Here is a 20,608-nt window from a genome sequence, read left to right as displayed (position 1 = left end):
ATACGTGCGCGAGAAATTTTCTATGCATAGCTACAGATTACCAGTAAAAAAATGTTTGAGAATCGACAGCAATCGATCAGTTCCCAACTTTTACGAGCTCACATTTTTTGCGTGCCAAAATGAGTCGATAACAAAAGGAAACCGCGTAAAATTTCTATTTTATTTTAAAACTCGATTGTTTTCACTTCAAAAAAAAATAAAAAATAAAATTAAAAAGAATTTGCGAATTTTTGTGAAAGAAAAACTCCACAAAATATGATGAGCAGCACCTACATAGATCGTCCGACAGCCCGAAACGAGCCGCGTGGCTTTCCTTTTTCGGGCGCAAAAAGAAAGTGTTGTTACATTAAGCATGATATCCAAGATCGGTATCGGATTGTTTGTGTGTGCGTTATACACCGCGCGTGGCCTCGACTCGAACGAAGCATCGGCTGAAAATGAAGCCGTATATGATACAATAATTTTCAACGCGCACAGGCGTGGCGTTACAATATAATATACACCCCCTCGTTCGTTCGATCGACAAAAAAAATAAGAAAATGTATTAATCGATATTGGTTAAGATCGTCGATATATTCGTCGAGTTTTATGACATAATCCAATTGAAATTGCGTTACGCGCGCCGCTACTGCAGTATAGTATTTAAAAAAAAAATGCTTAGTGCGAGAGATAAAGAGAGGAAAAAATCGGTAACCATTACGCCTTATTATACAGCCGGATCGCAAGTCAAGCGTATAGTGTAGTGTGCGCAGGTAGTCGTGAGCCGCCACTATTACATGAAAAGTGAATTCGCTATCCGTAAACGATGGAAGAATTAGAGGTATATAAGGGGATAGAGCGAGCGAGAGAGATTCTCTCATGCAAATCATCGAGCCGTGGATAATGATTACAACTGCATCTGTAGTGGCGATCGTTACACACACACACACATACGTGTATCCGCTACATTAGCTACTGCTACTATTATACACCGACATATATGTGTGTGCTGCACGACTGGGCTATTACAGACGCACGAGCCGATGAAGCGTAATACATTATCGTGCGCGCGGCGCAAGTGTATGTGTGCCTCTCTCCGGCTCACTTGATATTTTATATTTATACGATGCGATGAAACGTTTGTGCATGCGGAGCTTAACTAATTGAATTCGAATCGGGACTTTTTCTTTTTTTTCGATCATGAATTATTCAATGATGAACCCGCAATCCTCTCTCTCTCTACCTCGGCGGTAATAGATTGCACAATAAGCGCTTAGATTATACATAGAGCAGAGAGTCTCGACGCGTGCCGCGATTCGATCCGATCCTTATTATACACATTTGTAGCATCGAGGAAGCTTTCCCATTTGCTATTTATTTGAAATAAAAAAAAATATGTTTTTCGATGCGGTGTCGAAATTTTTCAACGTTACGATTTTGCCTTTAGAATTATATATTATTGCATTATTCACAAGTGCCTCGTGTTATACATGTTACCGATTGACTAATAAGCTGCTATACGTACGTGCATTCGGAAGTTTTACGTGTCTTTTAATCGTTACTTTTGTTATTCGCTTGGCTATTTCACATTTATTATTAGTAAAAAATTTTTTTAGAATTACTTTTGTGGTTAGAAAAAGATGATAAAATACACCGACACCTGCCATTGTTGAAAGATCGTTTTGTTTTCTCTAATAATATACAGGGTTGCAGAAACAATGCGTCGTACTCGAAAACTTACTGTTGATCTTTTCAGATATACATTATTGCCAATTCAGGCGGGGGCCAAGTTTACAACAAACCTTGTCTTCATATTTTTAGCTCGTGGACGTATTTTATCATTTGATTTTTCCGAGATTCGAGGGCCTTACCTGAAACAAGATAAAAAGGAAAAATACATTAGTACATTTTTCGACATCGATATGATGTATAGCATACGTAATATTGTATCTGCTGCCACAACGAAACAATCGTAGATAAAGCCGTAACTTTTATGCTTTTTACTTATTAGCCGATAAAACATACATTTTTATTTTTGACTCGATAATTATACCTACAATACCGCGTATACATATCGTTACGGGGAAAAACAAATTTCACCAAAGCACGCCAGGGTGTAAAATTCTATAGATTGGGCAATCTGTTGTACATTATACACACAAAATCCCCGTAAAAAAGTTCGGCATTTCCTCCCGCATATATCTCGAGCGCAAGTATAAATTAATACATCCCTCTTCGAGGCGAACAAAGCGAATGAAAATCGGCACGAATTTATATTCGCTTTTGCACGTGCGTGTCTTAATTGACACACTCGCGTCGCGAAACCAACAAACGTATCGACTAATGAATCGTGACGTTATGTACATACCGACGTTCGCGCGCACACTCGCGTACAAAGACATGTCTTAGTGCAGCTAACAACGATCCAATTGTACATACATAGCACACGGACACAGACAAAGTATCGGCAGATTTATATCTTCATCGGCGCGTATATAATAAATATGTACAAGTACGAACGAGGCCGCAACAAAAAAAAGTCCGCGAGACAAGCAGAGCATTTAGCCGCAACATCCATCAAAATATTACGCTCGCGTCTATACATGCATAATATTTTCTCTCGCTCTCGGGTGCACCTCCAATTAACGCGCCGCGAGTACAAGCTTTTAATTTATGTAACGATGTGTACTCGCAATAGACATCATACACGTACTCGCGAGGGCACCCGCGCGTCGACCTGCACAATATGTCTACGCGTACATATTGTAATATTATCGAAGGCATAACGCGCGGCGCTGTAAATATAAATCGGAGCGTGTAAAGTAAAAAAGCTCACGTATACGCAGCGTTTATTATATTGCGTACATCATATACGCGTATACCATACATAATACACAACTTAACAAACATTCGCGAGTATGAGCGACGTATGCGCGTACTTTATCGATGTACGCGCATTGCAGCAGCCCCTTCCTCACTTCGACGTAATTAAAGGCATATATTTACGGCGCTCGCGCGATCGTGAAGAAATAATCTCCTCGCTCGCGAGAGTCTTTATGTTTACGCGCGCCCGATTCACCCGTGACCTTATAGATTATAATGCGTGTGTGCGCACGAGGTGTAAAAGCCATATAAGCTCGAGAAAAGAGAGGAGATCAGCAGCAACACTCGAGAGGTGTGAAGGGAACGCGCCGCGGCTTGGAAAATAATTACGAATCGATGAATTACGCGAATGTATAAATAGGTACGCGTGCCTAATGGATTTTACCATATTATTATCTATATTTATTCATAAAATATCGCGCCACGTGTGCGTTAAGTACGAAGTGTCGCGCACGCAGGCTAGCTCTCACGAGGCGGCTGCTGCACGTGGGTGCGAACGCGCGTGGCACACAAGTGGTCAGAAAATATGAAGAGATTGGTCATATTTTGTCATTTTAAACAATAACTAATCGAATTACAATATTAATTATAGAGCTAATTATTTAATAAAATGAAGCTATTTAATAAATGAATTCAATAAAAAATTGAAAACATTTTTTTTAATTATTTAGCGTATAAATGTTTACATTATTTTTGAGCTGACAATGAATAAAAAAAAGATTTTATTCTATGCTCATATTTAAAACTTTTGATTGAAAATTAATGTAACAATACTGATATATTTTTTGCGTTAGTTGATAAAAAAATGTATAAGAATACTCGATCTTATAATCAAAGCTAATTTTCACCACTAGATGGCGAGTACCTTTATTCTATAAATCTGCAAGTGGCAAAGTAAAAATACTTGTATATAAGTTTTAATTGTTCTGTCTTTATTTGATTCTACTTTGTCGTACCGTGAAACACATGTTCTACGCACTCCTCGTAACGATCATATACACCTCCAACGAATCACACTGTTTATAGGCGCTCGTACGAAACGTATATATGATGCGAAAGTTTTTCATTTTCTCGAATCAGGTATTACTGGCACAAGCTCAGACGCTGGCTCGAGATACGTAGGCATAAATATAATGCGAGAAACTCGCCCGAAAAATTCTGCATTTCTCGCTGCCTGTCGTAACGCGACGAGCTGACCAACGACGAGAAGTCAATTGGCTGCAGGATTTTTTCGCTCCGTATTATATATGTGCATACCGGCAACCGATGTAACATTACCATATCGCTCGCTCGTACATGTGTGTACTTCTCGCTGCGCTGCTCCAATTTCTCCGAATAATTATCTAATACGTGCCATTCCAGAGAATTAGTTTTTTTCGCGGGTTAATTATACATAGGTAACAAGGCCCGTGCGGTGTGCACCTCCGGTACGTTGAATTATAGATGACTTTTGCATACATACACATACACACATACGCACGTGATACGACGAAATGACGCGTTGCTGCTTTCCTTCCTTTTTTCTGAACGTTTAAGGAACTACTACTGCGCCGCGCGCAAGCAGCGCGAAATGCGATACAAAAGAAAACGACTTTCTCTAAACGGGGGCCCTGCGTAAATTACGCGCCGAATGAGAAAGGATGAGCCGCGCGTGCATACATGCAAATTCCCCACGCGCTGTGTGCGCAGTTCTTTTTTTTTTTTTTGCGTAACAGCTCGTAAAAGCGTTAATCGTCGCACAATATCCGGACTCGTTATGTGTACTCGGTGCAGCGCGCATACTTTTTATTCGCTTTTCACTTTACCGGTTTTTTTAATTTAAAATATTTTTCTTTTAATGTCACGGGCCCAATGATGGATGTTTCAGAAAAATCGCTCTTCTTCTTCGGTTTGAATTGAATTCTACATATCCTCCGAGGATGTATCCTTTCGTAATAGCCGAGCGTAACCTCCATCCATTTAGCATTCGATAATCACACCGCTCGCGCTCCGATGAATGACGCGCACGTATATCTACCTGTGTACCGTATATAACAGCTTATGTCGCTGTATTAGCTCGCTTCAGGCTGCCAACAGCAGCAGTCGAGTTTGGATATTTATGATGTTTGTTTTCGAGGACTGATTTGTTAATTTCTGACTGCAGGTACTGCGCTTTAGTAGCATAGTCTCTATTTATTGCATCGAAGCATTGGCACACTGGTAGAGAGAAAAAAAATCAGTATAAACGCGGAGATATTATGCGCGTTATAATTTTATCGTTAGGGTGAGAAATGGAAAAACGTTTAGCCTTTAAGCCGTAATTACTCATATAATTAATTGTCCCTGTGATAAATCGACGCAAACTTACGTTCGTGTATTTAGACGAAGAAAGAAGGATATGTATGAAAAAAGAAGTCGACTACAAGCTCTTTACCCGATCATGAATATTGAACAAACGCGCGAAACGTTCTCCATCTAGCGGCATATCATTTTTTTTATTCAATATTTCTCATTAAGCACGTAAAATACGAGATCGTGGCTGGAATATGCTTGTAATAAGACACATATAAATGTATGTATAAACACGCGCGAGCCGCGTTTATTATGATCTAATTGGATCTCGATAAAAGTGCGTTGGGCAGTCCGAGTGCGCTACTGCCGCTGAGTTATTGGACTGTCGCGCGCGTAAAAGATCGGTATTTCGAAACCGATTCACGCGTTTAAGCTCGATCGCCGTAAAGATACACTCGATTGCTCGGATTTTCGACGGTGACACCGTTACGCGGAAGATGCGATACCATCGTGTCTTTTAGGTTCGGTAGAAAATTTCCGCAAGCTCGCAGTAAAGAGCAGCGCGCGGATCCGATGTAATAAACACAATTGCGCACGCGTTCCTATTAAAATTCCACCTCATTGTGCAAAGTGACCGCCGCAAGTTTACTTATATGTAACAAAAGCTGCGCAACGCGGGCGCGCAAAGAGGGCATTATGTATGCGTGTGCACTCGCTCGCACACACATGCATACACACGCGCGAGTTTTAATTGTAACGAGGCCGCTAAGCGTATGTGTGTGTATGTGCGTATGCAACTCTCTCTCTCTCTCTCGCGAATAATAGAAAAAGTGAAGGTGTACCTATGCTCGGGCGCAGGCGCATTTATACATATATAGCGAGTATTATTCCGTAAATGCGATCGGCAGCAGCTATATAGCATCGCGGGTGCGTATAAAATCGTATTGCAAAATCTGTCGAGAGAGAAGTCGATCTACACTCGCACTGCTGCGTATAGGTATTATGATACACGTTATTTCTCACGCGTCCGCATCCGATCGTCTTTGTATATAAATGTATTTGTATCGAGCGAAGAAATATTCGCGCTCGCGAGAGAACGTATAGGGTACTTTTTACGTTATATACGGAGCATAATTGCCGCGTGCAGAGCTTATGGGATTATACGCGCCTGACATTGACATTGTTTCACTTCTTTTTTTTTCTTCTTCTTCGTTCTCCATCTTTTTCTCAGCCGTACAGCGACCGCCGGTTTGATATTATTTATTACATATGGGCTCTGACACACATTACAAAATGACTCGATAAATATATACGTGTACGTCGCGTTGGCCAGTGCATATAAATACCGCGACTCGAATCAATCATAAATTCATATTATATATAGCTCGGTAATATAGCGAACGAGTGCGTGTGTGTGTGAATTCATATGTTACGAGGCATCCGCCGCGCGTGTGTGACAAGTATGTGTTTAACGTCCAGCTTGTATCCGAGCGTTAATATGAACGGTAGCAGCTAGCGATCATTTTTTTTCTTGTTCTTTTTTTCTTCGTAGTAAATCTCGAGTCGCGGAGTAGAGCCTTTGACAGTCGCGTATGAGAAAATTTCTGCTGCACGTCGGCGGATCATTCATCTTGACTAACTTGTAAAAGCTTGATTACAAGAGTCGGGAAAATAATGAAAAGAATTATTTATCATGCAGCCGCACTTTTGCGTAAAATCGATTTTCATTCAGATTATGATAAAAAGTAAAATTTTGTTATAGTCTAATCATCAATTTTATTAGCTTCGGGTACACTTTCTCTTTCGATCGAGGGGTACTGATGATTAAATTTTACAAGTTTAAAGTGAATTATTAATAATAATATTTTTTTCAATCAACCACATTCACCATTATTAATAAGAAAAAGCTCTCATCGAAAGCACAGACTGTACCAATCTTACGATAATCGAATCTTTGAACAACCTATCATCATTAAATTATGAATATAATTAAATCAGTGCGAGGTAAAAGCGTGTCTATAAGCAATTTCATACCCGCTACAGTAATTAGCGCACTTTTCACCAACTAATTTCATTATATATCTTCTCGAGCACATCGATGATGTCGTCATACGAGGAAATTCGTTCGCTTCTTTCCATTATAAAGTATGAATAGTGGCTGTGCAGTCGAATTAGCGATATTTTATACCGTATAGAGATGCTACTCTCACGTGTACATTCGACTGATTTTTCAACCTATCTCGTGAACTTTTCCAATGAAATACCCTCTTTTTCCTTTTTTTGACAAAAAATTTTCCTAATAGAAATACATGAAAATGTATATACATATTTGTTCATGTTTTGTTGTAGATATTAAGTGCATTATAATGACCTGATAATGACAATTCTATCGTTTCGAAAAATTTAGACCAGTTTTTAGTCACTTTGAATATGATAATACAACTTCAAGCCTTCACCACTAGATAGCGAGTGCCTATATTTCGAAAAACCGGCAAGTGGTAAAGTAAAAATAATTATATAAATTAGATCAATCATCGAAGTAGTTTTAATAATGTATATATAACTTTTCGCAAAACTTTGCTATTTAGTGTTAAGAGTTTTTAAATAAAGAGTTAAAGCACACAAGGCCTCCTCAGATCTCTTTTGCCCTTACGGGCTTGCATTTACGGGCAGCTACGATCAAATTCATTCAAATTCATCATTTTAATTCGTGTGACCAAGATGATACGCATGCAAAATTACTTCTTTTCGATGCGTATATTACAAAGGTACGTTGTCATCGTCATTCAATAACTCTCCATGTATAATTATGGCAAATGACAAGACTTAATTTCCAAAGTCACTCGTGCACGCGTATTTATTATTCAAATCCATGCCGCGTTCCACTTTCGATTTAGGATGAATCGACTCGATCGTATAATATCCTTACGTGTATATTGTGTGTATCGTGACCTTGGCCTATGTGCGCCACGCAGCTTTAATCGCATAGGTTTTTTGCGCGTTTTAAGGACGCAGAGATTATATTATGTGTACGCGCGTGCGTACGTAACGCGGGAAAATGAGAGAGAAAAAAAAGAGAAAAAATGAACCGAGACTGGATTTACGTGCTAATTCGGACTTTTTTCCATGCGCCGCTGCGTTTACGTAATTCGAGCGAGGTACACAACGTCGCTGCCGCGTAATAATACAACGCCGTGGTGTACGCATCATTATACGTTCGCTTCGATTTTTGAAAACGTTTATGATCTTTCCTCCGACAATTGGTCTCGACGAGCGAGTAGTATAGTACGCTTCGAGACATATTTACGTCGTACGCATGGTATTCACGCGAAAAAAAAAGAAAAGAAAAAGGCTCATTTGTCAGGTGACGAATATTTCTCGCCAAAAAAGCGAAAATTCCTCAACTTAATGCGTCCGCGTCTCTCTCGCATTTACGTAAGGATAATACACTCTCCGTCGCTCCTGTGTACGAGTGTGTGTATGCGCGCGAGTTTTCTACAACACCATCGGCCGAATCGCGAGTGCGCTCGGATTCTCGGAGCATCGAACTCGCTTTTTCGATGTGTCTGCGACGCTGTGCAATGCGAGAAACTCGCGAAAAACGGAGAGACGGAGAAAAAAAATACGTTGAATAAAAAAAAAGGAACTCTTGCGTCATTGCGCGCTCCGTAAAAGTAACGTAATACACTATATAGTTTATACCGAGCTAAACAACGAGGAAAAGAGAGTGAGTTTATGTGTATGTGTGTGTGTGGGTAAGAATCGCGACAATCCGTGCGCCGAAGCGTCTTAGCTGTGCAGCACGGAGGCGAGTGAAAATGTGTAGCTATCCTGCGCGTCATCTTCGCGCCACCGCCGCCGCCGCGGGAAAGTCCTCTCTCTCTCAGTACTATATATATGTTGCTGCACACGCGGACGTGAGTTATGTGCCGCTTGTCAAACTTTCCTCGCGGCTCGCATCGCATGCGTGAGATCGTGACGGACGATAATTGTACAATAAAGCTTCGATCGATGTACACCGTTAACAAAAAAAAAACTTTTTAATGCAGATCTACACTCAAATTTGAGCATTTTAATTGAAAATTAATGTTATTTTAGGATTATTTAGTTTAAATCTTAATTATACAAGAATTATGAATATTCAATCGTAATTAATGCCAGGCTCCACCGATAGATGGCGAGTAGCTTCATCTGTAAATCTGCAAGTGGCAAAGTAAAAATAATAATATAAGTACTTAAAGCAGTTCAGCAGGAATATACCGGCACTTTCGACAAATCGGGAGCCCTCGTACTGGATTTCCTTCCGTGGTATTTTTATATATTAACAAAAAAATTTGGAAGAATATTAAATAAAAAGTTATGTGTAATAAATAATCTTGATTCCACAACCGTCAAATTATAATTCGGCTTTGAGCTATCGAAAGAAAGTTTTCGATCGTCGCGATCACATTTGCGAAGACGAGTGATGTAGTTTATCAGACCTTTTCTCGAGGAAAAAATCATGGATCTTGAAAAAATATTAAATTTCTATCCGTATTGATTGTAGTGCGGCTACTGTCGAAAAAAAGCACTAAATAACGCTTTACACGTGTTTTCGAGACCGCTCGACTGATAAAGTCTCGTGAGGGGTGATGTACGACTGTGTCGAATCGTTTAATAATGAATTCTCGATCGCAACAATGCCGACATTATGACTTGTAATTCAGTAGTATTCGTATAATAATGCCGCATAAACTCGCGAGCTGATTGCAAATAGTGGCAGTCCATAATATACATGCTATGTATCGGCTCGATAATAAGTTACACTATTTCTTAATCTCTTCAATGATATAAACATTGTAGATCGTAAATAATGTTTATGCTCGAGTTTTTTTTATTTTCAATTACTCTACTCGAGCTCGCGCACACGAGTGTGTGTGTATGTATACAGATCGACTTTTAATGAAGCGATTAAATATCGGTTTGTATCTGACGCGCGATCCTATGGTTATATTATACTTTTCGCGTGGCAACAAAAAAACGAAACAATCACCACCGTTCGCTTATTTGCTAAACGATGCTACGCTCGTAGTAACTAATTGATGCGAATTTGCAATTTTTTTTTCGTCTATACTCTCTTTGCCTTTTAAAAATCACTACACAATGGAACGAAAAAAAATATATCGATTGGTTAGAGTAGCGTGACGACGTGTAAGTCATGAAAAGTCATGTTTCTCGATTCAATAAAGCCAGCTAGTTCGTGTCGAAGCAAAAAACGTGCCACGCTTTTATAATTCAAGCTTACGCTTATTAGTAATAGTCGCAAGGCGCAATAAGACACGAACGATTTTCTCATTAGGAGGTTGGCTGGAGAAAATTCAGAATCGTTGTACGCGATATATACACGGTATACACACACAGAAAATGGCATCAGTGAGTAAAACTCCGGAATACTTTATACGAATTTCTTCTAATAATTTTATTATAATTATAATGTACTAATTACTCTCCATGCCTCGCGTGTAAAAAAGGCACAATGGATTTTTTTAGCGCTCGTCGCGCTCGTAGTCATCGTAGATCTATCCTCGGCCAAGCCGATGTGGTCGGCACCATACGGATACTGGAATCCGTACACTCATTTGCGGACGACGACCCTACGACCCGATATTGCGCTTGAGCTTCAGGACGTGTCACCGCCGCCCTATGAGAATTTCGCGCCACCCTCGTACGAATCGCTGGCCTACTCCATCGTGCCAGGCGATCGAACAACGACCGAACCGACGACCACAACATCGACGACCGAACGATCTCAAACAGGCTGTCTCGGCGATAATTGCGTCATAAATTGATAAAAATAAATGAATATAAAAATTATAAAAAAAAAATCTCAATGCCGTGTCAAGTGCCTCCTGCTCAAGAGTGCGTGTGAAAAGCGCGGTGCAATTCGAGCGCGTTACACATCTTTCACTCTATGCTCGTAATTCATTAACGTTGAACTAGTTTTCACGAAAACGATATTTAATCAATAAATCGTTATGATTTAAAACACGTTGCGGCTTCTATTACATTGTATGTGTGTATGTATGTATGTATGCGTGAATGTGCGCGGCGATCGACTAAATGTGGGCAAGTTTTTTTTTCATACGCGCTCGAAATTACATAACGTCGCTCGCGCACGCGGAGGCACACTTATAATATGCAGCAGACACGATCGGTGAGATAATCTCGCACTCGTGTATGGTACATATAGTATTGATATTCTCTCAATACCGCACTTATTACTATGGTTTATAATTCATAAAAGTCGCAACGAATATGTAAGCTCAATTTTTTCTTAAAAGCTGCACGTGGCCAATGGAAAAGTCGCCCGATATTTAGCAGCTGCTGCTGGCCCCACGGTGCGTTGTGTATACACCAAGTCGATTTGTGTGCCAGTATTATAATGTTGTTATTACCCAACCGAACGAAAAACCAACGGAGGCGGGGTGGGGACTGCACAGCAAGAAAATACATGCATAAATTGCGAGAATATGAAGACAAAAAAAGAGAAAAAAAAGGTAAAAGAATACAACACTGTACTGCTCAGTGCGATCGAAAATGAAATGCGTGCGCGTAATCCAGGCCCACCGCCGCCGCGTGTGGCATTATATTATGGTCGAAAAATCGCGTGTGTGTCCGCAGTGCACGCGGGCAAATTCAATTAGAGAGTCGGGAGCGCGGGCGCGCCGCACACCGCTGCGGGCATGTCTCAATCCACCGCGCACAAGAACAGCACGCACTCACATCGAAAGGTTCGCGCTTCGTCGCAGCGGAGGGAGGTAACAATATAATAGGTAACTTTTATAGTTGCACTTGCTGCTGCGCTTGGACACAACGCAAAAAAAGGAAAAGTGAAATGAAATTGTCGCGAGTGGGCCAAGCTGGCATAAATACCTGTACATAATGTAGTGGGGCGCTACTGTGTGTGCTTTAATAAGAGAGGTAATGAATTGCGGTGAGCCGATTGATTGAAATTCTTTCATCTGTTGAGTGAGCCAAAACTGTAACTGGTTTTCCTTACGTATCAGGGATAGCGTTTTTTTTTTAGGAGAGATCGATTTTTTTAGACAAAAAAATAGTACAATAATGCGATATTATTGGATTGAATGAGAATTTCGACAAAAATGAAAGAAGTAAGATATGTATGGAGTTATTTTATTTACTCCCGCACCTCGCATAATGCACTCAAGCACCAGCTCGCACTGGATCTAGAGGAATTACGTAACAGTTTCACGTGGACTCATACTAATAAGCAGAAAAAAGTGTTTTTAATTGAAAAGAATTTATTAGATCGCGGAAAAATGCTTTCTCGATACACGCGCAGGTTCTCACTGTTACAGGTTACAGCTACCGCTGCGACTCCGTGTGTGTATGTATGAATGTATGTAATCGCGTGAATAAATAATAATATATCGACTGAAAATTAAATTCAAGATTTTTTGTTTACACTTGAACGCACCACGCACCGCGTTAAGCACGGGCAATTATAAAAATAACTTATGAGTCGATGACGTTTGGATATAATTTTGTAATACATATATCGGGCGCGAGCAGGAAGCACAATTTTTGGTATCGTATGTAGTATGTATGCGTGTGTGTGTGTGTGTGTGTGTGTGTGTGTGTGTGTGTGTGGAAGGTAAGGTGCATGTATGTCTAAACCGATACCACGTATTATATACAGGAATATAATGTAACCCGACGTATAAATTGTATAAATACTTTCGGGAAATTTTTAACAATTTTCTCAGTCAATTACCGCGTCAAAGGTGCGCGCGCGTGCGAGAAAAAAAGTGACGACTCGCATTACATATAGGAGGCTTTTAAACGCGATACGTTCGCGCCTTTTAAAGGCCTAATATGCCGCACACGTATTCGCAAACCAGGCAGACTTATGGTACATTATATACGCGTTGAATCTCTATACATGGGGTGTACGCGGCGGGTTTCACGCGAGCCGTCTAATTAGTTCGACGCTCGACACCATCAGCTTTTGTGTGTATATAGAAGTCCACTATCAATTGCGATAGGTACGTGTGTCTACGTGCGAAGGGTCTGCACACATTGGTGTGCAATCATGTGGCTACATACGAGATGAAACACTCTTAAAATTTTCAATACAACAATCGCTGTACGTATAAGTTAATGCGAGTCGAATATCTATAGACGCGAAGCTGTTCGGGCGCGCGCGGCAAATGATCGTTAATTACGAGCGCAGTCGCCTATGCAAGACTGAATCTCTCTCTACTTACTCTGAAAAAGGCGCATATATATAACATATAAACCCGAAGATAACTGGAATCAAGAAGAGAACGCGAATTCGACATTGCGTAAACTCAGACACGCGTGTGCGTGAGTGGCTCGATGACACTCGGGAGTGCAGGTGCATACATACGTTTTGACGATGATGGATGAGAAATAAATTGAACCTCGCGAATATCGGTGCGTATATGTATAATATGTAATGTATCATCGTGTAATCATCGCACGTGTGTTCACGCGTCGCGCGTGTTCATAACGCCTCTCGTCTTTTACATGAATCGAAAAGCGAAAGATCGTTTAAAGTCGCGCGTGTAATATAATTGGGTGTCCTGACAAATTGACGATCACGTTTGTAATGCGCGCGATCGGTTTCTTGCCGTATACACAGCCATCTCCCAGAGGTCTTATGACGCGAGAAAAAAATCCTACTATGTCCAGAGGTTTATATACGAACATCAATTTCATTTATTGTAACGCGGGCACTTTCCGCGCGACGAGATCGTAATGATGTGTGTATGAATTTTTCCGAGCACAAAAAGTTTCGATCTCGGTTAACGACCTCCAGCGAAAATGTTATCCAACGCAGCGCAGTGTTGTTGTGTCGCGTTGTCGTTTCATACGACGTCCATCATAATCGCCGATCTCGAGCTTTCATATGATATATAAGGCCTGGGCAGCGAAGAAGCGAGCTGGGTGACTTGTTGCTACCGTCGCTGTCCGGTTTGCCCGGCTACGAAAGAAAAGTGGGTGAGCGCATAGACACTTTTATACAGCTCTCGTTCGTATATTATTATACTTTTTTTACCTTCTCTACTCATATATCCGTCGCTTTTGAGTCGCGTGTGTGTGTGTGTGTGTGTGTGTGTGTGTGTGTGTGTGTGTGTGTGTGTGTCGTACACGTATCTGTACATACATCACACGCCTCGATTCTCCCCTTCGCCGTCCATATGCTTTTTTCGTCGACGTCGCTCGAGAGTGAGAGAAAGAAAAGTCGTAATTGCAAAAGACATCGTAAAAACAAACGATATAACAGTAAATGGCATGTCTGCGTGCAAAGGAGATCTATGTGTGTGTAAGTGTGTGCAGCGCGCACGACGTCGAAAGAAAAGTGAGAACTTTTTTCTCCTAATCATTGTCATCTAAGGCTGTGCGAGAGTAAAAGCGACGAAACACGTTCGAGAGGCAGCTGCCGCAACTCTCTGTGCTCCGTGTTTTAGTGTCGCAGATTTTGCGATCGTTCTGTATTACGAAATTTTCGCGTGGCAGAATCGATGACAACGACGACGACGACTTTGCGAAAGAAGATCAGCTCGAAAAATCCGATGCCCACGAGGAAATGGCTTACGGTTCGCGAAGAATAGAAAGCGTACCTCCGTTTGATTGTCATCTCGGTATGCTGTTAATTTTGTTTATTATCACGTTTTACGTAAGACGCGCGCACGCACGAACAATGAGTGCTCCACATGGATTTTATGAAGCACACACTACGTTCGGGTCTTTATTGGTTCATTGAGATAAGAGGACAAAAGGGGGAGGAGTTCGTTCGTAGTTTTATACGAGCTCATCAATTTCTTCAATTTCGCCGCTGAGATAAGCCATCGTGCTTTGTGCATACATGCATGCGCAAAATACATACACATAAATAGACCGAGGGCAGCAGCAGAGAGAGAAAAAAAAGTGCATTTGACCTGCATTACGAGAAAGCGAATCGACGTTCACTGCTGCGGCACACAACAGGTTGTACATATATTATGTATATCTATATATCGCGCTCTGCAGCGCGGCGTAGCTTGTATACACCTCACCTCGATATTATTGACACGAAAAGCCATTTTTTGGAGCTTGGGAAATAACAATTTACAAATTCGCCCGAGAGAGCTCGCGCGCGCACTGCAAAAGTTTTACTTTCTAACGAGTTTTTACGGTTTAGACTGTATAGCAGCTGCTGTAAGGCTCGTGAGAGAAAAAAATTGAGGAAAAATAGCGCCTGTACACGGCATAAATCTGCACGAAAAATGCCGACCACAGCAAGAGCGCATAGAAAGAGAGAGAGTTCAAGTCTTAAAACCAAACGATACGGTTATGACCTGGGTCAACGTATTTTCGGGTCCCGCGTGTAACTTGAGAAATGTGGCAATGCGTCGTTGAAAAAAGCTTTGGGGTACCGATCTTTAGCCAGCGAAATTTGATCTTTAAAAAATACACAAATATGAATTTTGTGTTTAAAAAACTCATTATATGCGAATCGGAAATTTTTTTATCGCTCGCGAATTTTCCATACTACATCTGTTGATGAAATCGAAAAGCAGAGATAAACATGAAACTTCGACTATGATCAATATTGTTACGATACAAACAAAATTTTCGAATTTTATTCTTTGCATTTTTCTACAAAAACACAATTGTTTTTGCAGATAAGAATTTAAGTTAAAAGTATTAATTTTCTCTGACTCTTACGTAGTACCTAATTCATTAAAAAATCGAGTTATATCTTTGCAGGGAAATTTACGGATTTATATTCCAGAATTCGTTCTGAAGCTTAGTGATAATCAAAAGTGTCACGTTTGATTATGAGTTTTTTGATTTGTTCAACAGATGGCGTATTGTAAATCCCATATAATTTTTCTGTTTCCGTCTGTCTTATTTACAAGTTCGGACTTATGCTAGTATCGTAATTGTTTTTATATTGTTTCTTGCTATTTCCACTCACAACCCTATGCAATTTTTTGAAAAATTCATGTTGTAAAAACACTCATACATTACCTCTGGGGAAGGCACGAACTTAAAAATGCCTTGTATTGTCTCCAATACTTTGTGTTTGTCTATCCACGGTCGTATTATGCGTCGTACTCATGCGCGTACACGTATATTTAACAAATTACCAATCTCGTGTCGGCCGTCGGTATACACAGGACATTATTATATGCCTCGTCGATCGAGTGCGTAAAATATATCATTATGACGTTCGTCACGACAGGCCCATTATCGCGAGGCGGAAAAAAAATAGTCAACCTGCGCGCGCTCGATTACGCTCGGGGCTGCACTGCTACAATACGATGCCTATACAGCGCGTGTACAGATAGAAAAAAGCGAAAGTATACTATATGCGTATATTAGATTCATACATCGGCGCTCGCGATCATTAGCTACATTTTCAAAAGCGGCTTCGCGGAGTACACGCACACTGCATACAATATTATCTGCCCCTCCCCCAGTGCTCGCGTCGATGTTCCGGACGACGACGAAAATTAAAAAATTCGCAATGCACACAATAGGAGCTCGAGACAGTTATCCGCGTCGTATGCATGCGAAGCGGAGGCAGAGTGAAGGTAAATATCGCATATGATATAAAAATAGAGGCTAGACCGCTGCACCATATATTCGCATGTACGCACTCGCACACGAGAGCAGTACGTGCGGCGCGCGGGCCTTTACAATGCAGCAGATATTATTATTACCAAGCCCTTCACTGTATCAGACACATATACACATATCTCTAGGAGAGCACGCGAATAGACGCGCCGAGTCGAGGCACGGTCGTGTGGGTCGCACTTGGCGTGTCGCACGTGCTTGGCCGGCCACGTGGGACGTCGTAGTCGGCAGACCCATGAGCAGCTATTGTGAACGGCTTTCGCGATCACGCGCTTGCCCCAGCTATACGCGTAATTATACATACGTCGATATATAGGCCGATTGCGCCGCGCGATTTAATTGCTGTTTATAATGCTCTAGGGATATTGTATTTACAGCGGCCGCGGCGCACGTGGGTAGAATTTTTGAAGAAACGATCGGACTCCGCCTGACCGTACTCGGCTGAAACTACTGCACTGATGCGACTGACGCTTTGGCTTTTGACTGCACTGATATAAAAAAAATATCTTCAATGTAAACATTGTGATTAAAAATGAATGTATGGAAATTCAATCGTAATTAATGCCAGCCTCTGCCAATAGATGGCAAGCAGCTTTATCTGTAAATCTGCAAGTAGCAAAGTCAAAATAATTGTACAAATCAAAACTCAATACTGCTTGCAAACAATCTTTGCAATTTCATCCATGCAACGGATACTTAGGAAATTAATTTTAAGCCATTCAAGCTGAAAAAGGACATCCTACAATATATGCGTTTCTTTCTCCGTAATTAATTCGAATGAAAAATTTAGCGAAATATATTACATCCCCGCGCACGTACGCGTGAAAAAGAGCGCCCGAAGAAAAATAAATTTGCTCCTTCGAGAATTCGCTGCAGATGAAAAGATTGCGTTTTTCTTGACTTGCTCGCGCCCGCGCTTGCGGTGATTTATAAATGCCGCACGCACGCACAGACGCACTAGACTCTATGTGTGCGCGCGCGAGGGCTTTTTTTATTTCGCGGAAACTACCTGTTGTCGAGTAGTAACTGCTGCTATATGCTATCCTATAGTGCTACTGGCGTTTTGTCTGAGAATGCGGTGAATTTTTCACTCCGCAAACGAGAGAGATTTATGTCTGTGCGCGGCCGCGATCTTGCGGATGCCTCTCTCGTACTGCTTCATGAGTATAAAATACAAGCTAAGAAAAATGCTCGAGATCTTGGGAGTGTATTAAAAGTCCATACATACAGGATCTTGATATCATAATCAGTCATTACGTACCGCGGCCTCTCTCTCTCTCTCGCAAAGTAGGCTCGCGAATTGTTGGCATTTAGTCAAACGTTTCATATATTATATATTTTAAACGCTCTCGAGCCATAATAATATTTCTCTCCGCGCACGCGAGAGAGCCCCGCGTAATGAATAAACATCCATTTCATTTTATATAGCCTTTCGCCGGCCTGTCTAATTCTGTCCGTTTGTCAAATACGCCTCAATCAGTGCGCCGCGGCGCGCGTGCATAATAATGACAACTTCCTTTCTTTTTCTTATTATTTTTTTTCTGTCTCTTTTCAATTTGTTTCTGCCTGTATACGTCCAACGCACGCCTAGGCTCCTTATTATCTAAGTGTTACATATGTCCGTGCGAAGGCGCATTAAGTAATAATATTCGGCGTTTGGAAATTCGGACCACATGCATATAATAATGATGATAATTAGGGTCTCGATTTTCGCATTAACGGCTCGCAAATCTGTTTATTTTCTTACGTCACGCATAAATGTGTGCGGCCGCTTTTTTTTCTCGCCGCATTCGATATGTGCTATTACTACTGCCAGTAGTTGTCATTAAAGGCGAATTAATGAAGCGTATAATTTACGCCCGCGATAAGATCTAGATGTATATTTAATAGAACATATCGGAATTGATGATCGTATGTAATACTCCTTCGGTCATCGATTGCCACCGTCGCGCGACGACAACGACGGCATAACTTGCGGCCACTCTCGGCGATCGGATGCTATACGCGGCTATACACATAAAGTGTAAACTGCATCGTACATCGAGATTTGATGACGCTGCACGAGTTGGAGGGGCAGACGAATAAATTTTGCAGCAAGACCATCGCGCGTGATCGCGTTTAAGCGGCTTTTAAAAAGCTCATTACGTGTAATAAGCAGCATCAGCTGAGGCAATTTTTAACTTTATCAAGTTTTAATTGAAATCTTTAATTCGTTCTCCAACACATTAAGTTATTCGCCATCTCTGACTGACGCGAGGAAAAATAAATTAAATAAATATCAAAGTAGATACAGAAAAGCATTTTTACGAGCGATTTTGAGCTGCGATTATCATCTCGATTAGCTCCGTGCGTGCGCACGCGCAGTGCGTATACTACATAAAAACGAGTTTATATCGTCGGTGCTCGTTTACTCATGGCACATGCCCAAACCAGACCAAATGGCCATAACTTAATGAGAGATAAAGTCAAAAACTAAGGCATTATACCACTCACAGGCGCGCGTATAAACGCGCCGCGTGAAACGTGAGAGGCAAAATAGCCCGAGTGCTTATCAATCACGCAGTACTCGACGCATTTCGGTGCATTCTCTCCCTCTTGGTATTGCGAAAAATTCGCGCGTACGATACTGTAGCCGCGCTTGCCGATCGAGAGCTGCCAAGCTCGACGATTGTAATTCGGCTTGTGTGTGTATGTAGTATATCGGTGATTGCGCGCGTGCTTCCATTCGAGTTACACTGCTGTATCGCGAAAAATATAATAATATAAAGGAAAATGCGCGCGGCATGCCTTAAGTTGCGTGTTACAGAGAGTACAGGCTTTTCGCATGCAGTCTGGGTTCTATCCCTCACGAAACTCCTCGATGATTACATTTATTGGTCAATATTTCTTGGGATTTTCTTTGGTTTCGTGTAGAAAACATATGTGTGCTGAATTGTGCGTTCCGCAACGATTATTGTTGTACTTATATTATTATGAAAAAAGGCTCTACAATGGAAAGTTTTCAATTGCCATACAAAAGCTTTTTCGGCTGCGCCCTCGTGATATAGAGCCTCGAGCAGAGATGTGCTTGAAATTTTAAATACTCACTTTGTACCGCGCCGAATACATACACGCACGAATTTTAAACATTTCGAGCGCGTTTCAGTTTCTGCTGCTGCAAAAAAATCTCGTTCGCAATTTATATGTATACACAATGGAGCAGCCGCGAGTATAGCGCACGAACATGTATGTATCGCTTATGCACGCGGTGTCTTATGGGTACACTGCATATCGGTAGCGGCGCGGTATACATGCCGCGTTACATTATACCCATAATGCACTGCCATGCGCTGCACGTGTGTCCGTATAATAATATCAGACGCTCGCGCGGCGCTCCGCGAGAGAGCCGTAGAGGTGTGTATTTGTGCGGGTGTGCAACAGCATTCCAGCGGTGAACCACTCAAGGTTTCTCACTCACACATGCATTCGACGACGACTACCGTGTCTACGCGCGCCTGTGGCCTTTTTTCATCTCCTATACAAGTGTACCTTTATATTATACAGGCGCATTCGTACGAGTGAATCATCGCTTATAGACACTCGAGCCGCTGTACACGAGGTTTATTACGCACGCAAATATTATCGTGTACATAAGGTTTATTGTAATTGGCGTGTGTAATGACAAAAAAAAAGGTCGAGAAAGCTCGGAGGAGAAACGACGCGTTTTCGACTGCTACCTAGAATATAGAGATTCGTATTTATACTTCTGTGTGATCGATGCATTATCATAATAATGCAAGCACACTTTCGAGATGCAAAATAAATGATCCATGAAAGTCCGTTTGAA

The 20,608-nt window shown here is 41.3% G+C and overlaps 2 protein-coding genes across 2 annotated transcripts in view; one reads left to right on the top strand and one right to left on the bottom strand.

Moving 5' to 3' along the window:
• Positions 1–20,608, bottom strand: part of LOC106655811 — a 90,493-nt gene that overhangs the window by 36,754 nt on the left and 33,131 nt on the right. The window lies entirely within an intron of this gene.
• Positions 10,445–11,074, top strand: LOC106655812. Its single transcript, XM_014376371.2, has 2 exons — positions 10,445–10,545; positions 10,644–11,074. The coding sequence occupies exons 1-2, from the start codon at positions 10,537–10,539 to the stop codon at positions 10,959–10,961; spliced, it is 327 nt and encodes a 108-aa protein (XP_014231857.1). The 5' UTR covers positions 10,445–10,536; the 3' UTR covers positions 10,962–11,074.

Source organism: Trichogramma pretiosum, unplaced genomic scaffold, assembly GCF_000599845.2.
Source record: "Trichogramma pretiosum strain Unisexual culture from Peru unplaced genomic scaffold, Tpre_2.0 scaffold49, whole genome shotgun sequence".
Taxonomy (NCBI): Eukaryota; Metazoa; Arthropoda; class Insecta; order Hymenoptera; family Trichogrammatidae; genus Trichogramma; species Trichogramma pretiosum.
The sequence above is the reverse complement of the archived record's forward strand: the minus strand, read 5'-3'. Positions and strand labels throughout refer to the sequence as shown.